Source organism: Hermetia illucens, chromosome 4 (genome assembly GCF_905115235.1).
Source record: "Hermetia illucens chromosome 4, iHerIll2.2.curated.20191125, whole genome shotgun sequence".
In the NCBI taxonomy this organism is placed as follows: Eukaryota; Metazoa; Arthropoda; class Insecta; order Diptera; family Stratiomyidae; genus Hermetia; species Hermetia illucens.
The window spans coordinates 149552685-149574798 of NC_051852.1; the positions used below are offsets into that span (position 1 = coordinate 149552685).

Consider the following 22114-nt stretch of genomic DNA (forward strand, 5'->3'; position numbering starts at 1 on the left):
CCCCATAACGATTGCGGATATCCTCATTTCGAATGTGATCTAAACGTGTGTCGCTACTAGTCTAACGAAGCATCTTCGTCTCCATTATCGCAAGACGCCGTTCATTGTCTTTTATAGTTGGCCAACACTCAGAACCATACAGAGCGACAGGACGGACGACATTGCCTTAAATTTTAGATTTGACACATTCGTTGATACGTCGATCACAAAGAACACCAGTTTTGAAATACCACTTGATCCCGGCTGCGTTAATGCGTGAAGCAATTTCAATTCTCCAGTTTTCCATTGGCTGATAGCGTTGACCCGAGGTATTTAAATCGCTCAGTTCTGGGCAGATCACTGCCGCTGACAGTGATGGTGCTTGTATCATGGGGATCGGTCGTCAAAAATTCAGTTTTGTTTAGATTCAATCTGAGACCGTGTTTCATGAGGCGATCATTCCATTTTTGAACAAGTTGCTCAAGATCATTTTTGCTACCAGATGCTAGGAAAACATCATTTGCATAAAGCAGTGTGTAGGGCGCTGGACGTTGGATATCCCGTGTGACGGTGTCCATAACAAGAACAAAGAGGAGTGGTGAGATGGAGAGTGGTGATGAACACCAACAGATACACGAAGCGCTTTTGATACACCCGCCATACTTCGAACTTTACTTTTTGGATCGTGGTAGAAGAATTGAACCCAGCGCGCGAGTTCTTCTGGCGCTAAGTGTTGTGGTTAAGCATACCAGATGAGTTCGTGTGGCACACGGTCAAAGGCTTTCTCTAGATCCAGAAATGCAATATAAAGAAGGCGATGCTTCTCACGGTGTTTCTCCATGAGTAACTGCGCAGCGTGTATTGCGTCAGTAGCTCCGCAGTTTTTGACAAATCCGACTTGATTCACGATTATTTCAACGATTTCGCGAATACGGTTGTCAAGAATGCGTTCAAAAATCTTCATGGTATGGGAAAGTAACCGGATCGGACGGTAATTTGAACATTCTGCTGGACTACCTTTCTTTTTCCATATTGGAACTGTAGTACTTTCTTGCCGGGCAGATGGTGTTTTTCCTTCCTAAATAACCCGATTAAAGAATTCACTGAGCCACAGTGTTGGGTCCCAGTTCTTCGCTTTCCAGAGCTCAGATTCGATCTCGTTAGGTCCTGTAGCTTTCCCCAATTTCATTCGTTTTATTGCCTCCTCGACTTCAGTTGCGCTGACAAATGGAACTGCTCAAAATGTCGACAATGATTGTGGAGGATGAGCAAATTCTTCAGTTGAAATCTGCTCGAAGTATTCTCGACAGGCCAGTGCGTTCCTTACGCTGTTTTATCGGTGTCTTAATTCGCAGGACGGCAATCAACGATCGATGTCGAGGTGCGATGATCTCATAAGGAACGGCTTTGCAATCAGTGACGGTAGTAAAATTTCGGGGTCGATTTGCGTTTCACTATTCCCATTATAAAATGTAGGAAGATGAGACAATCGTTTAATGAACCATGTATTTATAAGTACAAGGTCATGGGTGTCCGCAAAATTTTTTATACGCTCGCCATCCTCATTGCGTGCTCCGAACCCCTTTCCCCCATGGCACCGTCTGCCTTTTCACCCACATGACCATTGATATAGTCGTCAGCAAGCACGTGACGGGTCTTTTCGTCGAGAAGTCGCCAGAAGGCATCTTTCTCGGCATCAGGTCGACCTGTGAGCAGTGCGATTAGCTGACATAATGGAGAGCTTCATCAACCAATCATCAAATCGTTCCACTTCTTTAATGGCATCACGAAAACCTTTGAGATGACAATGCCAATATCGTATTGAGTGTGTGGGCTACCAAAATAAAGAAGTTTATAGCAACTTTTACCGTGTTCGCGTTCAATGTGGCAGCTTTTGGCACCAGACCATCAGGTTTATTGCAGAGCGCAGATATCAATGCACCTTTTCCGGAGGACTCTTGCGAGTATCTTGGTCTTTCCAGTTAGGGTGCCGACATTTAGCATGTAGACAAGCCTTGTGGATATTTGCAACAACTGCGCATATTTTTAGGTACTGGAAGACGTAACCAATATGAATCAGCCTGCCTTTTCGCTCTGAATATAATTCAATTTCGCCATTCCCCAAATTGCAAGTATTTCGTGCACATTTGCGAATTTTTTTTAGTTTGCACAGAAACCTAAAAAAATATTAACCACACACAATAGACGCTCCTCGCTGGAGAGCCGGGGAAGCGATCTGGTCGCTTAATTGCCAGGCAATTCATTTTGAGCGCGTGCTGAGGGGTCCAAGGAAAATGTACTTTGAGCCAATGGGCAGGTACATTAGCAAATTCCAAGCGGAAATATACGCCATACACAGATGTGCCTTCTTTAATCTCCAAATGAACTACAGGAGGCAGAACAATGCTATTCTCACCGATAGCCAAGCAGCGATCAACGCACTTAGGTCCAACCAGGTGAACTCTAAAACTTGTATGGCAATGCCTTTAGATACTGAATACATTCGGCTCGTCCAACAAGGTTTGGATACTTTGGGTTCCAGGCCATGCTGAGTTGGAAGGCAACAAGGCAGCGGAAGAACTAGCCAAGAAGGGAGCAGGGACGATTTTGCACGGGCCAGAACCCTTCTATGGAATTGAAAGCGGCTTCATAGCTATGACACTAAGAAATGAAGAGGAACGGTTGAGGGAAGTATACTGGGCGGGCCTTCTTGGGATGGAGCAGCCCAGGGTGCTTATTGGGGGATACGAACCCATGCGCACAAAGGATTGCTTAAACCTCACCAAAAATAACCTCCGAATCATAGTGAGAATTTTCACTGGTCATTGTCAGCTGAACTATCACTTAGGGAAGCTAGGGATATCTACGGACACTGCCTGCAGGTTTTGTGCGGAGTGTGACGAAACCTCTATACACGTCCTGAGACAGTATCCGGCACTTGTGCAAAGTAGATCGAGGCATCTGGGAGAACACTTAATACCAGATACAAAATTGAAAAATCTGGAAATAAGGAACATACTAAAATTCCTGAGATTGCTTGAGATACTATGATCAATATTACCAGTAAAAAGGGGCAAAATAGTTCTTTCAGAACGTGGTGCGACTTTCCCTTAACAGAATAATAATAATAATAATAACATCTTAGACGAAGTACCTACCTCGGGAACTCAAGGAATTGCCAGTTTACCGTGCATTGCCTTCGACTTCCATTCATCGATTCGCTCTTGGTCCGACTTCACCCCACTCTGAGGGTTGAAAGATCGATCCTTCAAGTCAAGTGGAGTCAGCCCACAGTTTGCTTTACAGACAGCCCCAAGGGACTCGCCTGCTCTAAAAATGTAGTTGTGCCGCCACGTCAACCACGCCCCTACCTCTGATGTCACGAGACAGTTTCGTCCGTACCACTGCAGAGTTTGGATGATGCATGCGGAATTTGGACATAATTGTCCGTATCCGCCGCTGGACGTTTTCTAGATCGGTTTTTGTCTACGGCGATATTCCGACTGCATAAGCCAGTGAAGGGATAGCGAATACATTCAATGCGCTTATTTTATTCTTTCCCGAGAAATGCGGTTTCAGCACCAACTTCATACGTGGCGGAAATTCGGACAACAGAGCATCCTTCAGATCACCAACTCGAGCATGCTTTCCTTGCAGAATTCCTAGGTACTTTTAGAAGTCTGTCTCGGTCATAGCTACGATGTGGAGGTCACCAATGCTATATCCTGCGGATGGCTTGGAGTCGACACTTATCTAATCGAAACTCCATCCGAATATCATTCTAATTCTAAGATGTTAGTCCCAGCATACAGCTTGATGTCATCTAAGTACATCAAGGGTGTCAGTTCACACTTAGCACGTAGGCCATGCTTTATTGCAAAACCATACCCTCTAACTTCATTCAGTAGCCATGAAAGCAGGTTCAGTGCCATACAAAACCAAAGGGGACTCAATGAGTCCTCCTGGAAGATGCCCCTCCATTTACGGATGGGCTCTGAGGTATTAGCACCCTCAGATGTACGCACTGATAAGATGACATGCCACCTTCCATGACTGTCGCCAAAAACTTTATTAGTTTCGGATCAATGAGATACAGATTTAGGATATCGATTATCCAGGTATGCGGAACGCTATCAAAAGCCTTGGCATAATCGATATAGCAACTAAAGAGGTTTCTAGTTCTAGAGGTTCTAGTTTCTTGTCTTACAACTACCGAGTCGATAATGAGTTGCTCTTTGCAACCCCTTGTCCCAACTCGGCAGCTCTTCTGCTCCTCGGACAGAATGCTGTTGGTCTTATTATATAACATTATTATTATTATTATACAACAAAACCTGATCACAAGAGCTTTTGACGGAGACACAAGAAAATTTGTACTCGATTACGGCGGCATGGGACAGATCTTGCAATTCCAGTGTACACAGACTAGACAAGGTAATATCATCCGAACATCATGTTTGCCATTATTTAATTTGGCTTGGGTTGTGATTATCAAGTAGTCCGTTTCGGTTTGAAAATCGTTGTGGTTTTAAGTTCTTTATTAATATTGTTTGAGGCAAATCTTTGTGAAAAATTGAAAATGTTGGGGTGCGCGATAAATGGTTGTTATAGTTATCAAGGCAAAAGAGGAAGCACCTTGAGATTCTTTCGTTTTCGTGTGTGTTCAGAACATTTTGTGCAAGGCGATTATAAGCTCCAAGATACACCTCCGGAGACTGTGGAAAACGAAAGGCGGTTACAGGACGACGCCGTTCCGAGTCAATATTTACTGTAGTAGGGTAATGGAGGCGACCGGCCAAAAGAGCAAAGCTCAGGAGATAAAACAGGTGTTATAAAGTGCTGTAACATCTTTTGAGAGGTAAGATGTTATGCAATTTGAAGATGAAATTTAAATAATAGAAAAAGGATAAACGTTTTCATCCATGATGGAGGCATAATTCATCAGACGCTAACTCGCCTTCATCTTGTGAGCAGTGTGAACTAAAATCAGTAGCTAAGTATTGCTTTTTGCTTATATTTATTGGTCGTGCCTCCTTTTTGAACGAAACCATCTATCCTTTTTTCTTTCATTGGATTCTTGCCCGTGAACGAAGGGTCCACCCCAAAAAAGTGGCACAACAAGTAACTGTGCACTTAATTAAATTAATGGTGGGCTTAGCGCATCTCAAATAATTAAGTAAACCCAACTTTAATTTCTGATCATTGTATTAAAGGCAAGAAGAGATTGCAAGATTCAAAGCGAAGTAGAAAGCATTTCGCCCGTTCAATCGGCTCGACCAGACGCTGAGATTCAAACAGAGTAAGTTAACGTTAGGGTGGAAGTACGTTTGTTTCAATAACCTAAATAAAATGTTTAAAACAGGGTTGATCACGATTACAGCAAAGAATTGGAAATATAGGAGCTACAACGGAAAACAGGCACCTCAAAGCTCGCAATGAAAGATACTTAGACGTCTGCAAATAGCAGAACGTACTATTTCTTCACTCAAAGGTATTTTACGGAAGGGCAAATTCGGAAAATGGGAAATTCGACTAAAAAGATGCGTAGTGAGGATATCTCTCCTGCCATTTCTCTTTATTCTATTGGACCAGCAGCGGATTGCACATTATTGAAGGCAAGATAAAGTACTTGATGGCAACGTCGACATTAAAAAGGCAAAAACAACATTTCATAGCACTTTTCAATTGAAGAAATGAAAATAGGGGATTAAAAATTTGAGTTCGTAGAATTTTTTCCGACCGTTCAGCTGTGGATAAAATCTTTGGTTCCGTTTAAGTGAAAATAGGGGCAAATCTGTGATAAAAGAAGGGAACTTGATAGATCCTTCCTCAGATGAGGCGATGAAGTAGACCAGAATCCCAGGCAGTTGCTAGGGATATCAAATTGGTAAATTTCGGCGCAAAACTTTAATCAGTCTCTGATTAACCCAGGCCTAGACAAAACTTCGAAAAAAAGCTAATGAAAGGGCTGTAAAGAATGTTGAAAAAGACATCCTGCAGAAAACTACAACATTTCGAACATATCCCAAAATCGGATGAGGATTTTGCAAGAAAACAATTTGTAGATTCGTAATTAATAATTCAAAAGAAGCCAAAAGTCCAAATCTAGGTCTTAATCAGTTTTGGCCACCTTTTAAGGGGATTTGTAATTTGCTTTTAGGATTTTTTTTCTTTGCATTATAGAACCACCTCCGTATATTACGATCACAATGCTTTTCACATTCCGAGGACTTCCAGGTGTTGGTTTCCAACCCATCTTATCATTCAGTGAGTGTCTGAGAACACTGACACCCTACGTACTTTATATGGCTTGTCCACTGGAATTTACGAACCTTACCGTGATAGAGGATCGTCCGTAATTTGAATTAAATCAGCGAAAATTACTTGGCAAATATGGGAACGAGAAACTGAAAATTATTTGTTAAGAATTTAAATATTGCTCAATATAGAACGCCATCTATTAGTTTCCAGTTACTTTTCCCTGTCACTATCGAAACCAACTTCAGCTCAAGTAAACTGTCAAAGTCAAAACAATCCCAACTCGAGTTCTTTTTCCGGTCAGCCATAAGACCAGTAAGTGGTGACATTTACCTTACTTTGTTTATTATCGTTCATCGGCCGATTTCATGCGAATTTTTACTAAAATGAATGCGGAAAACAAGATGTAATGCTCCGGCGGATCGCAGGCTGTGTATATTTCGCACCGTTCCAAGGAAATTCCCATTGAAAATTCAAATGAAAGTTTGATGTTGACGAAAGAATCTCACCAGTAATAGCGAAGTGTCAAGTTCTGTGCAGTGCGTGCGGACGCTGTTTTTCCAATTTTCACTTGGCTCCTGGATATATTCCTTACTCAGTTTATTACATTTTATGCAGCTTCGAAATGCTTATATACTCTAGGGAGTGCCTGTGTGAATTGTGCGAAATAATCAGCTCGGAACCATGGAGAAGCTAACCTCGAAATATGTCGGCCTCGATACATTTTGTTTATCGCATGTCCAACTGAAATATTCTATGAAAACTGATATATAAATACTAACTGTCGATACCTTTCTATTTCAGATACCAAAATGAGGAAGATTATGAAAACTGGGAAAGTCGTAATCGTCCTAGCGGGACGTTACGCAGGACGTAAGGCAATCATCGTCAAAACCTTCGACGATGGCACATCTGAGAAGCAATTTGGACATGCCCTCATCGCTGGAATCGATCGGTACCCGCGCAAGGTGACCAAGAGCATGGGCAAAGCCAAGCTAAAGAAGAAGTCCAAGATCAAGCCTTTCATGAAGCTTCTCAACTACAATCACTTGATGCCAACACGTTACACAGTTCAAGATATTCAATTCGAGAAAGTGACAGTCAAGGACTTGAAGGATCCAATCAAGAGGAAAACACATCGTTTCCAGACCCGCGTGAAGTTCGAGGAAAGGTATAAGGCTGGCAAGAATAAATGGTTCTTCCAGAAGTTGCGTTTCTAAGCGGGAGAGCACACGACAGAAAGATCATTTTTAAGGATCCGATATGTTAAAAATCGAACACTAAGGAAAGTAATAAATAACGTAAAAATCATTTGGCAAGTGTTTTCTTGATTTCGCGATTGTGGTGGAAAACATTCGGTGTTGTTAGTGGAGAAGTAGTTGGTGGTTTATTGAGTCTCGGTTTATCCTAGGAGGAGAAACTATGACATCAAAAGAAAAAACCATTTGTAGACAATATACACATCCTCACTTCCTATATATAATTCGCATAGTCTGAAACGCGAATGTGGTATTCATTGGTGGCAAAGACGCTTGTTATTGTACAGATGCTGTTCCGCCCAAAACGTCTCAGGGTCAAGCTCTTACTGTACAAGACAATGATCTTGCCAGTCCTTACGTATTCCTCTGAGACTTGGGTTCTTAGCAAGAAGAATTGCGAACTCTTGGCCGCGTTCGAGAGAAGAATTTTTGGCCCCTTACATCTATGACCGATATCATGACCGTCTGGTTGGCGGGTCACAATCCGTATGGATGAGGATGATCCGGCCCGGAAAGTCTATAAGGGCAGTATCTATGGTAGAAAAAGAAGACGAGGCAGACCCTGCCTGAGATGGAACGATGGCGTAGGTCAGGATACCAGACAGCTTTTAGGGATATCGAATTGGAGGACCTCGGCACAAAACCGGGATGTCTGGAGTTCCCTATTAAGGCAGGCCTAGACCGGATACCGGTTGTTGGGCCATTGATGATGATGATAAAAAACAGCTCAATATTTTTCAATGATATAACATTTATTCAAAAGGCTGATTTATGACATTTATTTACGAAAAATAATTTCGGTCAAATGACCACCAAAGCTGATTTGGCGATGGCCTATCCGGTCCACCCAGTTTTTGAGTACATTTTCCATTGTTTCGAAGTTAGCAATAGCAGCTTGATATACACCGCTCCCAAAAGATAATAGTCAAATCTGCATCAAACAGTGACTCTTGGGTATACGAGGTTAGACAATTAAGTAATGAGACTGATTCCATAAAACCCTTTTTTTAAATTATTCTACAACTCTGCCGTCCCCTTCAAAGTAAACCGCTTGGGCAACTATACATCGATTCCAGCGCGTTTTCCCCTCTTCGTAACATTTCTGGAACTCTTCGACTGGGATGTCTGCGAGTACCCACGTCACGGCCGCTTGGATGTCCGTAATTGACCCAAAATGGGTTCCTTTGACCACCGATTTTGTTCTAGTGACAGGGTGACATATCAGCCGAACATGGCTGCTGTTGCAACACGGCGATCCCTTTAGAGGCTAAATATCGGGGCGCCTTGTCGTGATAAAGGATCCAGTTACGAGCGATGTCTAGGCACACTCTGTTTACTCGGTTTTGCAATCTTTCGAGTAATTGGCGATAGTAGAATTGATTTACGGTTTGCCCCGGTGGAACAAAAATTTTTTGTGGACGATTCCACGGCTATCAAAAGAGGTAATAATCATCGTTTTCAACTTCGACTTGTCCATGCGAGCCTTTTTTTCGGGCGGGGGGTGTGCGGAGACAACCATTGTGAGGTTTGGTTTCCGGGTCGTATTGGAAAAACCAGCTTTCATCGCCTATAATAACTCGATCAAGCAGCGTGGGATCGTTTTCCACTTGTTCCAAACAGCCTTCTGTGATGGTCATTCGATGCTGCTTTTGCTTCTCAGAAAGGTTCTTTGGGACCATAAAAAGGGTAGAAAAGGCGCTCAATGAAATTAGGAAAACACTAGGAAACATTGCAGACTTGAGGATGCCAAACCCGTCTTTAATGAAAATGAGGATTCAGCCGAAAATCTATAAGCAAGGTAATGAGACACGAGAAATCATAGCGGACACCAACTCTCCAAACTATAAAAGTGCAAAAACAGGATGGAGCTAGGGGAGAAACTTGTTGCACACAAATACCTGGAGGAAAACGGCTGTCTGGTATCATTCGATGTAAAAGCCTTATATCCGAGCATATCAAAAAAACACACCATTTGGAAACTCGAGGATTGGCTAACGGAACAATAAATGAAATTTTATGAGAGGAAAAAGGCAAAAGTGTACGCAAAACTAGCAGCTCTCTGCATGAATGAGAACTACTTCATCTGCAGAGACCAATTTTACAAAACCACCTCAGGAACTGCAATGTATTCCCCGTTATCTCCCTTGATAAGCGAAATCTTCATGAAAAGCATAGAAGAAGAAATTGAAAAACGGGGCATCATGCCAAAATTTTGGGTACGTTACGTAGACGACATATTGATTATAATACCAAACGAAGACATCGAGAAAACACTGGAAGCAATAAACAACATACACCGCAACATAACTTTCACAATGGAAAAGAAAGATGACAAACGGCTAGCGTTTTTGGACCTAGCAATAATAAGGAAGTGTCCGGATAGCTGAGTGGTTAGAGCACAAGTCTGTCGTACGGAAGGTTGCGGTTCAAATCTCACTGGTGGCAGTCGGATTTCGCATCGTGATTTGACGTCGGATACCAGTCGACTCAGCTGTGAATGAGTACCTGTGTCAAAGCAGGGTAATAATCTCGGGCGGACGCAATGCTGACCACATTGCCTCCTACAGTATACTGTAGTGTACCGTTACAGTCTTGAATAAAGTGCTCTAACACACTTCAAGGCCCTGATCCAATATGGATTGCTGCGCCAACGATTGTTATAATAATAAGAAACAACAATAAACTCGAGTTTGACATATTCTGAAAGAAAACTCATACAGCGTACCATGCCAAGGACATCGAAACATACATATGAGCAGAAAATGGCGGCTTACTGCAGCATAATACATCGGTTGCTAGTGACACCATTGACGGAAGAGCGCTTCAAAAAGGAAATAACTTACATAAAAGACAGCGGTGAAAAATGGATATAGTACGGAGGAAATAGACAGAATATTACATAAAAAACATAGTAAAATAAATAGGGACCAACTCACAACATTCTACAAACAGCAAAAGAGGGATTTTGCACCTATCAGAGCGCGCATTACATTTTCATCGTTAATGAGCAAAATAAGAAATACGCTTTCAAAACACAACATCGAAATAGTAAGTACAAGCGCTAACAGACAACTGAGGACTAAGCTAGGTTCAACCAAAGACAAATTGAAACAAGTCGGAATACCGGAAAGGTTTTGTGTTCATCTTATGTAAGAAACTTCAACGGGGAAGAGGAAAGGGATTTGAAGGTTGCAGGTTTACCACAAGCGCGGCAATAAAATCAGTCTCATTACTGAAGGGGGTCATCCCGTGTGAAGGCCGTTTTTTGGCTTTTTTTTTTGAAATTTTTTGTGAAGAATTGGATAAAGATACAAATACGAATTTTTCACCTTGGATTTATTAATATCTTGAGCGTTCATAGTAATTTTTCCAGCCCGATCACATAGTTCGTTATTGAAATACTGAGCAATTTATACACCCATTTTCAAAAACAGGTGTTTTTCTGTTGCCACGCTAGAGGGCGCTGTGATCATCTTAAAGAAAAAAGAAAATGGCATTTTAACGTACAGGCTTATCTGAAATAACTTGTTAGCACTGATGAAGGGAACAAGTGGTTCCCGAAATATCGCTATTTGCAAGAATAAATATTCACACCAACGAAAAAGAAACAAATTTTTATTATTCCAAATAATTAATCTTTGGAAACACCGCATAATTTCGCTCAGGTACAGACTTAACTACAGTCCGCAAACTAGGATTAATAAAAAATATTAAAAACTAAATTTTTGTGCCGTGTTAAACTTTTTTTTTTGTGAATGTTGGTGTTTTTTCATGAACGAATCGCAATTATCCTAGTTTGCGGACCGTAGAAATATGTTCTGAATCAGTCGTGAAAATTTCAAAGAATTTCGTTGGATAGATTTTGGGCTATGGTGGCAGCCGATTTTCAACATGCAGTTTCGAGAAAAACGCATTTAAAAAGTAGAATGCGATTTTCAGCCATAAAACCTTAACTGGCCATTAATCTGCTATACGTAATCCATTACACCGATAATGTATACACCCCACATGATGAATTACAAATATAATTATGAGAAGCTATTGCTAAAAGCAACTTTTTGACCGGTTGTGTGAATCATTTACATAACTCAAACTTAGTTTTTGAAAAAAAAACATCCGTCATACCGTCATTAGCTCCTTCTTGAATTTTGACTTAATCTCTAACTGCTTTTCATTTCGTGCTTTTGCTTTGCTTCTTTATACTCAATTATTAGAATTCTGTGTCAAACAAAGCGTTGTTAAAATCAATTTAATATTTATTATATGTGTCCGTCACAACTTGGGAAGTCAAACAAGAATGGATGGAAAAATTCCAAACAAACTAAACTGGTCCAGAAGAAATGGTTTCGTGGTTTATGCCACCGATGCAATAAAAATAAAAGAAGCCACGAGTTGTGCTGTGGTCTCAACATCTCCCGCGAGGGTTTTCTCTGCAGAACCCATAGGTATCAAACAGGCTACACTGCTGGCCAAAGATAGAGATTAAGAGAAAGTAGTCAATAAAACAGGCCTGTTCACTGGTCAAAAACCAAAATACCGACCATCCAATTATATGGAAGATCATCAGCGAAATTGAGCCTTCGTACATCCAAGAGATGAAAGTCATATGCATTTCGGCAAAAAGTGGAATCCAGCTAAATACAACGGCGCACTACGCGGCTAAAAGGACCATTTTTAGTGTGTCCCATTTAACAACCATATAATATGGCACGTTCAAAATAGGATCAACGAGGACTGGCAGTTAGAGTACCAGACCAGAAATCTCCAGACGAAAGGCAGGGTTTTTGCTAGCTTCTTCCCCACGCTATCTGCTAAAATACCAGAATCCATTGTTTCGCAAACAGCTACCACAATCAAAATCCTCAACAGACCCTATTCTTGACATGTATATTCCCAAGTTTTTTTCTCTTTAGAATTGGTAAATTAAGCGTTGAAATAAGCGATAGCTCTATTGCTTAGGAGATTGAGAGAGAGGGAGGCTAGTGAGGGCCTGAGATCACTCGCATATAGGATGGTGTTATCCGCGAAGAGGATCCCTCCTGATGCGGCAGGACCATTGTCGTTGGGAGAAAAGGGCGGGTGAAGAGCTGCCTGAGTTGCGGTTGGTGTGGGGAATAAGTTTACGGGAGGGAGGGGAATATCGTGGAGGAAGATGTCAAAAAGTTTGGAGCATAGAATAGACCCTTGAGGGACTCCTGCGTTTATCGGAAAGTTGATGGAACGAAGCCCATCGAAGCGCACGTGGCAAGTTCTGTTGGGAGATGAAGTCTCCGAGGATTCTGAATAAGGGGAGGGGGCAATTGGACTGAATTAGTTTGTAGAGCAAGCTATCTTTCTAAACTGGATCAAATGCCTTTTCGAGGTCTAAGGCGCAGGCTATGGCGCAATGCCTATTTTCCAGGTGATTGAGGATATGGTCTTGCAGATACAGGGTTGCCTGCTCGGTGAATCTGAGGTTTTCGAAGCCGAATTGATTAAGTGAAATGATAGTGAAGTAGTGTCTATTGAGGTGACTTAGTAGGAAACGTTCGAAGGTTTTTCGAATATTGAAAAGAAGAGATAGGCCTCATATCTTTAAGATCGCCCGAGCACCCCTTTTTAGGGATAGGTATGAGGAGTACCGATTTCCAAGATACCGGGAAGTGGCCGTTGTTGAAGAGGATGGCGAGACGTTCATTGATGATAGGCGCACACTTCCACAGAACAAAGTTAGAGATGCCATCGGGGCCCGAAGATTTTTTATTGTTGCACCGGGAGATTGCAAGTTCCACTTCTTCTAGGGAGGTAAACGGCGGAGGCGAACAAACCTGTTTTGACTATATCAGCCGGGCATCTGGGAAAAAAGGGGCAAAGGTAAGATCCTTCCAAGTTCAACCTTTTATCGCTGACAGTACTGGCGACCACCGAGTTCCAGATGGGGTCCGCTGGCGATTTGGCTCTAAATAAGTGGCTGAAATAGTCTACTCAGGCGGATATTTTTTTCTCAGGGGAGTGACACTGGAGGTTACCTATTTTTATCGGGATTTGGTCGAAGTTAATAGAAGATTTTTTTCTTTCAGCCAATCGATTAATTATTGAGAAAACTAGTGGGTCAGGTTTGAGGGATTTGATGAGTTTTTTGTAAGATGCATTCAGTTCGGACCGAATAGCTTCATTGATTTTGCTGGACGGGTCCTTGGTGATCTCGGAGAGGAGACGGTAGTCAGCGTTGCATCTGTTCCGTAACCGGTGAAATAATCGTTTCCTGCGGTGCGGTAGTCTTTTTCTACCGCGGACTAAGAGCAGGGTTGAGGGAGAAAGGCACCCGTATTTGTAGTAACCAGGTTCTGTAACTCGAGCGTGTTTGCCAATTGTAGTTTCGAAGGCAGAGTTCACTTTCCGGATGTATGTATCTAGTTAAAATTAGAGTGGATGTGGGATTTATCCAGGGGAGGGCCTAGCGCACTGGCTAAGTCGCATTGGTAGAGTGAAGGGAGAATTTGCTGTAGATGTAGAGAGAGGCTGAGGGCATGATGGTCCGAGTGGGCTGCTAAAGAGGGGCAGCTAGTGACACATGCTGAGAGATTGGACGAGATTATAAAACCGTCTAGGAAAGAAGACCCACGAGGAAAGGGTGGCATTCCCGTGTTAAGGAATGGGCTTGACTGGAACCAATCGAAGAGCACTTTGCCGTTTTCGTTGTTAACTGAGTCGCCCCAAGACACGTGCCTCGCGTTGAGGTCACCACCGAGGATGAAGGCATCGAAACTGGTCGCGGTTTCCCAGAGTTCGGCCAGAATGGGAATGAGGTGACGCCCTGTGCCGCCCGGGAAGTAGAGAGAACCGATTAGGACTCGGAGGACGCGACCACCCCTGACAGGAAGTCTGACTACTGCTAATAGGCAGTTTGATGCCAGTGCAGCCGATGGCATGCTATTTGCCCTTAGTCCCGCTTTGACTAGTATGGCTGTGCGTTTGCCCGCGTCGCAAGCATGTAATTTTACGTTGGGGGCTTCCTCCAGTCTAGTTTCGTTTAGGAGAGCGAGGTTAGGATCGGAATCCTCGAGGAGCTTGTGGAGAACGAAACGTTTGTCGTTAGAAATGAGCGAATTAGTGTTGAGTATGCGCACCTTCATTTTGGTTGTCTAGCAATTTGAAGAGGAATTATAAGTATGCTTCGGGTTTGTCTTCAGGGGGAGACGGAGGTAGTTGTGATAGAAGTTGGAGATTATGTTCCACAGCGAGGAGAAAGACATATTGAATAAGGACCTGGCTTCCATGAAGAAGCCCCTGGGAATGGAACTCTTTCAAGAGGCGCAAACTGCATCCCAATCTGTTGTCTCACGATACCTAGGATGAATGAAATGAAAGAGGGAACTTTTGAATTTCGTATATATTTAAAATATACATTTGTTTTCTGATGTTATTTACACTGATAATGCAATTACAATAAAAAAAATTTTCTTCAGCTTCATGATCTACCCTTCTTTCTCGAAACAATTACAAAATATAGGTACATTCGTTAGAATTGTTCACAAAAGAATCAAATCAATGAAATTTCGTAGCCTAACGTTTTTTTTTTTAATATAGAGATATTTATATATTTCCTAATTTTCTTTCAATTCTTTTTAAACAGTTTAATCTTTCCTCTTAAATATTTAGATTATGTATGTAGTAACACAGCCATTTCATTATTAATCTACTACACTAAATTAGAAACGAGATGAGAAATGTAAAGTTTGCAGTACTAGGAGATGGGGGAGGGGAAAAACTCGTCGTAAATTATATTTCAAATCATAATATCGAATCATCAAAAGGTCAAAAATTTCTTTTCTATGTCAACAGCGATAAAAATAACTGAAGAAAACACCTCTTTGTTCGTTCCTCAATCCTAGAAGGTAAAATCAATTTAATTAGCGAACACACTTGTGGTGTTATCAACTAAGAACACAATATCTAACAGTGCCTTTCACTTGAACGATGCGTTCTCTCCATAATCGAAAATAGTGGGAAGAAATTCATAATATAGTTAGCTCTATGAACAATACCTGTCATAGGTCTCTGATATTTACACGGCGAAGGATATCACCTACATACTTGCACTCCTCTTACTGTTGTACATGCTAACGGAGTACGCGTAACTTTCTATTCTCCTAGTCTTAATTTACAACCAAACAATCGACTTTCCCCTTGGGATTAGTGCGGTATATCCCTGAATTCAGGATCATTAGCTGGTCTTACGTAAACTTCTCCATATTTCGCCATGTATTTTTTGATAAACTCGCGGGACTTATTCTTAACCGATTCGGTTACTACCAAAGTTTGTCCAGTTGAGTCGCAATGTTTAAGTTCCTTAATTAGTACGAAGTGTGTTAACTGTAAAGAAAAGTTGGATATGTTCATCGACTGAACTGGAAAATAGTCTGAAAACGGATTTACTTTGCGTGCCAGATGTTTGAAGTCGTCATTATTAGTAATTCTGCCAATATGGCAGGAATCTCTACGGTACGGTGTGAGGTGATGAACAATAATTCCAGCAATATCACTGCGGAACTTCTCTCTGGCCCTACGTGATGTGTTTTTGTTACTTCCAGCTTCAGTTTTTCGAGACTTTATTGACTTATCACTGTCGTTGAAGGAGAAAATATTGAATTAGAATAATGGAAACCGCTAAACCGCTTCTAGATAATATTCACCTTTTGCTTCCCTCGGCGCGTTTCTTTTCATCCATTTTCATTCGTTTCTTCAAATCATGATCCTTTACAAACGGTAACGATCGCTTTAATGGCTTTTCTTTGGCGATTGCATCGAGCTCATCGACAATGTTGTCTCCATGCACAATTTTTTCGATCAACGAATTATCATAGTCAGATTTCTCGAGCTCATCCTCATCCGAAGACAATAGGTAATCCTGAATGGGTACTGAAACTTTTCCGCTTGATGACTTTGGTGAGGAAGGTTGTGACGGTTGCGAATTGGCATCTTTATTGCTTGTGCTTTGATCGTTTTCTGCTTCTCTTTTCAACTGCGCTTTCCGACGTTTTATCTCTTCTTTCCGTCGCCTGATTTTTTCTTTGTTCTCACGATAGCGTCTGGTCTCGATTTGATTATAGAGTCTGTCCTCCTCGCGTCGAGGCTGAAGGAAAAAATGTAATCGAAGAGATAGAGTCCCATCCTGCATGAACAAATCCTAAAGGTAATACTTACGCTAATAGTTCTTTCCTGCACTAATCGATTAAATCGCTTCCGTTTTCTACTTCGCTTCAATTGCTCTATCATATCCTTGCCTAGCTTCAACGGAACACCTGAGAGATACAATAAAATCATTTTGATTCACAGAAATCTAGGCTAATTTGTTTGTGTACCTTTCTTTAGACCTATAATCTCGCTACAACTAATATCAGAGTCCGTATCATCGGAACCGCTACTTGTATCACTAGTCGGCAAGGATTGTTTGCTGGTTCCTGGCTGCGGATCATCAACCTTCGAAGTGGACGTGGATGGCATCACATTAGTTGATCCTTCCTCAAGTGCCGTACTTTCCGTTGACGGATCTCTTGTTAGTGGTAATATTTTTATCGGAGGTTCCCATTGAGGTATTCTAATTTTAATGTGATAATAGTAGAGTCGACCGCGAGGATCCATGGCGAACTTCCACATGGGCGGCAAATCAACCTCTGGCATTTTATAGTCTTTTGGATCAGTTGATTGTGGCTTAGGCGGTACTTTTATATGAGCCTGAATAAAAAAAAATTGATTAAAACTATCCCTCGCTTCTAAAAATAGAGATATGAATGAGCGCGGAGGTGAAAAATGACCCTTACATGACTAGGAGGTGTTGGTATCTTATTTTTCTCCTTCGAGTACCACTGTCCCGTAGAAGGATTAACACAGAACGGCATGATATTGGGAGTCATATATCTCGGATCTAACCCATAAAATTTACATTTGAATTCAAATTCGCGACGTTCCTCGGCTAAACGTTTTTCTGCTTCATCTTTTGCGACCTGAGAATACGAAACCCAACAGAAGGTAGGCCATCAAAGACCCATCATTTTAATAGCTTTAGTAAAATTTCTCTTTAAAAGTTTTAAGCATGCCTTACCTTAGCTGCAAACAATTGGCGTCTTTGCAATTTAGTCAAATTTGCTTCAGCACTGGTCAATTTTTCTGTATCCTTTGTTAGCTCTTTTCTCTTCTCATACTTATCGCGAGCCCATTTATATGATTTCTTTGCTCCAAAACGTTCTTGACTTCGTAGTTGTTTGTTATATTGATCTTCATCCCCTAAATTTAAGGCCTTATATGATCGATCTGCTTCACGTTCATGTTCCTTCATTTGTTCGATTCTTTCTCGCTTCGGGATGCGGAACACTTCAGGCAGAACTTCCCATGTTGTCGTCAACTTATCAGCAATGTCTTTGATTTCCATGCGAATTTCTTGATAATTTCCATCGTCGATTTTCTGTTTTTTAAGTGGCGGTGACTGACGATCTGAACTATCAAGCGGCGTTTCAGATGATGAAATTTGTTGTTCCATTTCCGTGGACCAGCTCTGTACAACGTCGAAGACTTTGCTTTCTTTCAACATTGTTTTGTTTGGAATTGGCAAAAGCTCTAAGGTTTTAAGAGTTTTCTGGCGAAATTCGAGATCTTGTTCAATATCTGCGGTTTCATTTTCACTCATCCAACCATGCAATAGCCGCAAACCATGATAATCAAGAAACAGTCGCCTGCATGCCATTTCACCTTTTCGAAGAACACTTAGTAAACGCAATTTGCTGAGCACGGATTTCGCACGCACCATGCATCTGCTCAGTTTCAAAGTATGAGCTTGATTGATCAAACCGCTACTTTCTAAAGACACAATTTCCGCTTCAAGGTCCGGATCTTCCATAACCATTCGATTTTGTTGTTTAATACGTTCCCGCTCTTTCCGGGCTTTCATTTTCGCAGCAATCTTTGCGAATTTCTCCGCTGCTTTCAAAGCTTTACGTGCAGATTTGTCTTTGTCGGTTGGCGTCTCTATCGGGATGACTTTTTCAGCCTTTCCTTCTAGTATTTCTCCAGGAGATTTCTCAATAGCTGTTATCTCTTTGAGAATCTCAGCGTTGTCTCCCTCTTCCTGGATCGCCACTGTAGGCGTGACTTTCTCTTTTTCTGCCACTTTAAGTTCTAGTCTCTTATCCTTTTCCGCTTCCGCATCTTCTGGTGATTTTGCCTCGACTTCATCCTCACTTTCACTGCTTGAAACTTCCTCTTCTTCGTCTTCCGAATCAGGCTCCTCTCCGATCCATCCCCGACAGTTCACAGACTCACAAAAGCACTTCTGCGCCTCCTTCCCATACCGTTGAAACTGATAATCAAATGTAATCTCTTCACCTGCGTAGATTTTACGTTTACTGAAGAAACCTATTCTCAATTCACCGTTCACTGTCCACTTTTGAGTCTCAGCGTTTGGATCGCACGAATGATTGATGAATCTCGAAATGCTCCCCTTCATAGTGGCATCAATAATTGAATCGCCACGTAAGGCCATGAAGTAGTAATGTTTGTTTTTATCTTGTGAATAGATAGCGGCTCGTTTCTCGAATTGTTTTCCGTTCAAGACTTCTCCAACGTACTCCATAATGAATTCCCCGGCCGGAATTTCACCATCCGCCATTATGCCAAAACCTTTTTTCTCGGTACGAAACACTTTACAACGAGCGTGCTGATACTTCTGAAATCGCCGATTCGTGCAACGTTCCCCGACTGTGCACTTGGATGAGCACTCAATCATGAGAAGACGATTGAGACAATCTTCTCCGCATCCGAGCTCCCCACGCTCCTCCTCCTCCTTTGTCAAAAAACAATCGCAAGTCATTCGTTTGGCTTCTTTACTGATGATTCTTTCGCATTTATATTCGTTCTCTTTGATCATTTGAAACTGGCTTAGCCTCTCTTCCATATCCTTCAAAAAGCGAGCATTTTGAGCCTCCAAATCCAGAGCACTGGCACTGTTTTGGTTGCGATCGGATTTGTCACGAACTAATCCACGTCCAACAGTAGATTTTATTTGGGTTTTTATACGATGGGACCGCCGAATGTTGGCCGAAGAGTCCTGTGAATTTTGGTCAGTTTGCTCTGAGTCTGATGATTTCACTGAGAATTCTCCATCGGACGATTTGATAAGTCTCTTTATCTCTTGACTCAACTTGCTTTTGGTGATTAGTTCAGATTTCTCAGCAGACTCTGAATTATCAGCAAAATTATCTAAATCAATATCAAGTGTGCTGTTCATAAGTTCGGCGAGCATTTCTTTTGAAGTTTGTATTACCGCGGGATCTTTCGATGGGGTTGTAATAGTGTCCTTTTTCACGTCTTTATTCTGTGATTCCTTTGATTCATCCGGCGATTGTGTACTTTGTTTGCCTTGCTCAACCTCACAAAGGGAATCATTATTGTTGACTTTCGCTACGTCAGCTTTAACTGCCTCACTTTCAGCAGAATCCTGAATGCTTTCGCTTCTTTCCACATCATTTTTCAATGTTGAGGTTTCACGTTGATTCTGATCGATCGTGTCCTTTATTTGCAGTACTGTCTGCTTATTATTACAAGTCCATTCCAAAAGGTCATTCATAACAACCTTTGAGAGACCATTAAGGACTGATGAAAGATTCGAGGCGGGAGGTAAAGAATTATTTAATGATTGCGATAATGGGTCTTCCTTCTGATGACTTACAGACCCTTTTTCTGATTTGGCAGCATTCTCGGTGTTGTTTCGAATCGACTGTTTCGAGTCATTACTATCACTGCTGTAAGCGTCGCTAACTCCGTCTGATGTCGAAAGAGATTTTGAAAGACTTCGTTTGGTGCGTCCTTTTCTCGGCTGCTCGTTCCGTTTGTGACCCTTCATCATGGATGCCTGGATTTTAGCAAGCTTTTCATCAATTTTTTGTAAATCGACATCGATGGAATGACGGGATTGAATTTTTGTTGTGGTGACGTTGCCCTTAATGGAAGACTTTGATTTTGATTTAGCTTCGACGTAAGAGTCATCTAGTGAGGCTTCTATTTGCCTGTCTGCGTCGTTGAACTTTTTTCTACCCCGGATTGAAAGGGGTCTATTTGATGTTGTTCTGGGCTCAGCACTATTTTGACTTTTCGTCATTACTTCTTGCGTTACTGATGATGAATTTTCTGCAGAACTTTTCACAGTTGTTTGGGAAATAGCCGGCGTAATTTTCATCATTTCAGGTCTATCAAGCGAATTTTTCTCATTTTCTGGAAGCGTAACAACAGATCTTCCATCATCGCAAACTTCATGTTGTGGTTGGTTCGATGAAGATGGAGGAGTAGCAGCACCTGAACGGTCTGCAGCCTTTGAATTACTGTCGTGAGTGACTTTGTTTTCATCGGACGAATCTAAATGACTCCTTTCATATTCTGGCAGTGATTTTTTATCAACCATTTGTTCAACCTGAAAGACATCTTCATTACTGTTTTCTATATTCTTACAGTTTTCCGCTGAGCCACCGTTTCCTTTTGTTGTCATGACAACATTTGGTTCCATTAACAAACTGTTCGCAGTTTCCGGAGTCATGGTTTCTGATTCTGAAGCATTCGTTTCACTTTTCGAGACGTCTACACTTTTTAAGCTTGCTGCATGTGACGCATCCTTTTTCGAATTTTGACAGGTCATGGGGCTCAAAGGTTTATCATTGGAATCTGCCTTCAGGACTCTGGTCTTTGCTTCAATTTCTAGCTTGTCTGCTTTTGTAGCCCCTGTGGGTTCACACGAATTAACATCATTGTCCTTGCTACCCCCCTTAATTAATCTCTGGTCTAAAATGTTCGACTGCTCTTGTTTTGATCCTTCGTTCAAACTTTTTGTACCTAACGTAGAAGTGACGGTAACATTATCAAGACTGTTGCTGTAACGTTTTGCGGACGCTTTATTCTCCTTTTTAAGGGTAGACCTTCTCGATTCTTTGGATTTTCTAATTTTATCAGACGCTGTTGAATCCACTTCCTTTCCTGCGAATATATCAATATCTTCGAGCATACATAACTTTTCTGTACGTTTCTCCAATTCAAGCTTTTTAACTTTGGATTTTTCCGTAACGCCAACTTTCGAATCTTTCGATATAGCTGAAAGGCCAAGTTTCTCGACTTGAGTGCGTTCAGACTGACCAACTTCGGAAGCACCGGGAACAATCGAGGATAATTTCCTCTTCTTCGGATTTTTCTCTGAAAATTCGCGTGATTTATCCGAACGTTCAGATTCAGAAGTGGCGATGAGACTTGTCCTTTTAAGACTAGTCGTTTTCTGTTCCAATTCACTCTCTTTGGATTCGGATTCTTTCGAGCGCCCCGGAGGCTTTGATCCTTCTTTAGATCTACGCTTTGTATTTTCCATTTTCGCCACTGTTGGAACTTTATCTGAAATACTGCTTTCCGAGTCAATTGGACTATCAACTCTTTGCTCGATTAATTTCATTTCTGCTTTTGTCTTTGGCCGCTTCGAAGTTTGTTTCTTTTTCAAATCAGACTTTTTTCTATCTACTAAGTTCCCTCCTCCATCAGAAGTGTTTGAGTCGATAAGACTGTGACTTTCAGTCTGTTTTGGGGAGACCTCTGCCCTTTCACTTAAATCA

At 41.6% G+C, this 22114-nt stretch overlaps 2 protein-coding genes across 2 annotated transcripts; one reads left to right on the plus strand and one right to left on the minus strand.

The window, feature by feature from the left end:
• The first annotated feature begins 6433 nt into the window (after positions 1-6433).
• Positions 6434-7548, plus strand: LOC119655749 (60S ribosomal protein L27). Its single transcript, XM_038061801.1, has 2 exons — positions 6434-6552; positions 7042-7548. Exon 2 carries the CDS (start codon positions 7050-7052, stop codon positions 7455-7457), a length of 408 nt encoding a protein of 135 aa, XP_037917729.1. The 5' UTR covers positions 6434-6552; positions 7042-7049; the 3' UTR covers positions 7458-7548.
• A 7303-nt stretch (positions 7549-14851) lies between these two features.
• Positions 14852-22099, minus strand: LOC119653863 (probable histone-lysine N-methyltransferase CG1716). The gene is made up of 7 exons (XM_038058920.1): positions 17581-22099; positions 17300-17482; positions 16841-17213; positions 16683-16780; positions 16172-16611; positions 15915-16101; positions 14852-15851 (listed from the first exon to the last, which is right to left on the minus strand). Exons 1-7 carry the CDS (start codon positions 21955-21957, stop codon positions 15672-15674), a joined length of 5838 nt encoding a protein of 1945 aa, XP_037914848.1. The 5' UTR covers positions 21958-22099; the 3' UTR covers positions 14852-15671.
• Between the last annotated feature and the right edge of the window lie 15 nt (positions 22100-22114).

Bases quoted from the DNA above. Each gene is read 5' to 3' on its own strand.
- LOC119655749 (XM_038061801.1), top strand. From the start codon at position 7,050: ATGAGGAAGATTATGAAAACTGGGAAAGTCGTAATCGTCCTAGCGGGA.
- LOC119653863 (XM_038058920.1), bottom strand. From the start codon at position 21,957: ATGAAATTAATCGAGCAAAGAGTTGATAGTCCAATTGACTCGGAAAGC. The intron at 16,781-16,840 runs GTACACAAACAA...TGTATCTCTCAG, and splicing joins GATTATAGGTCTAAAGAAAG to GTGTTCCGTTGAAGCTAGGC. The intron at 16,102-16,171 runs GTGAATATTATC...CTTCAACGACAG, and splicing joins CGCGCCGAGGGAAGCAAAAG to TGATAAGTCAATAAAGTCTC.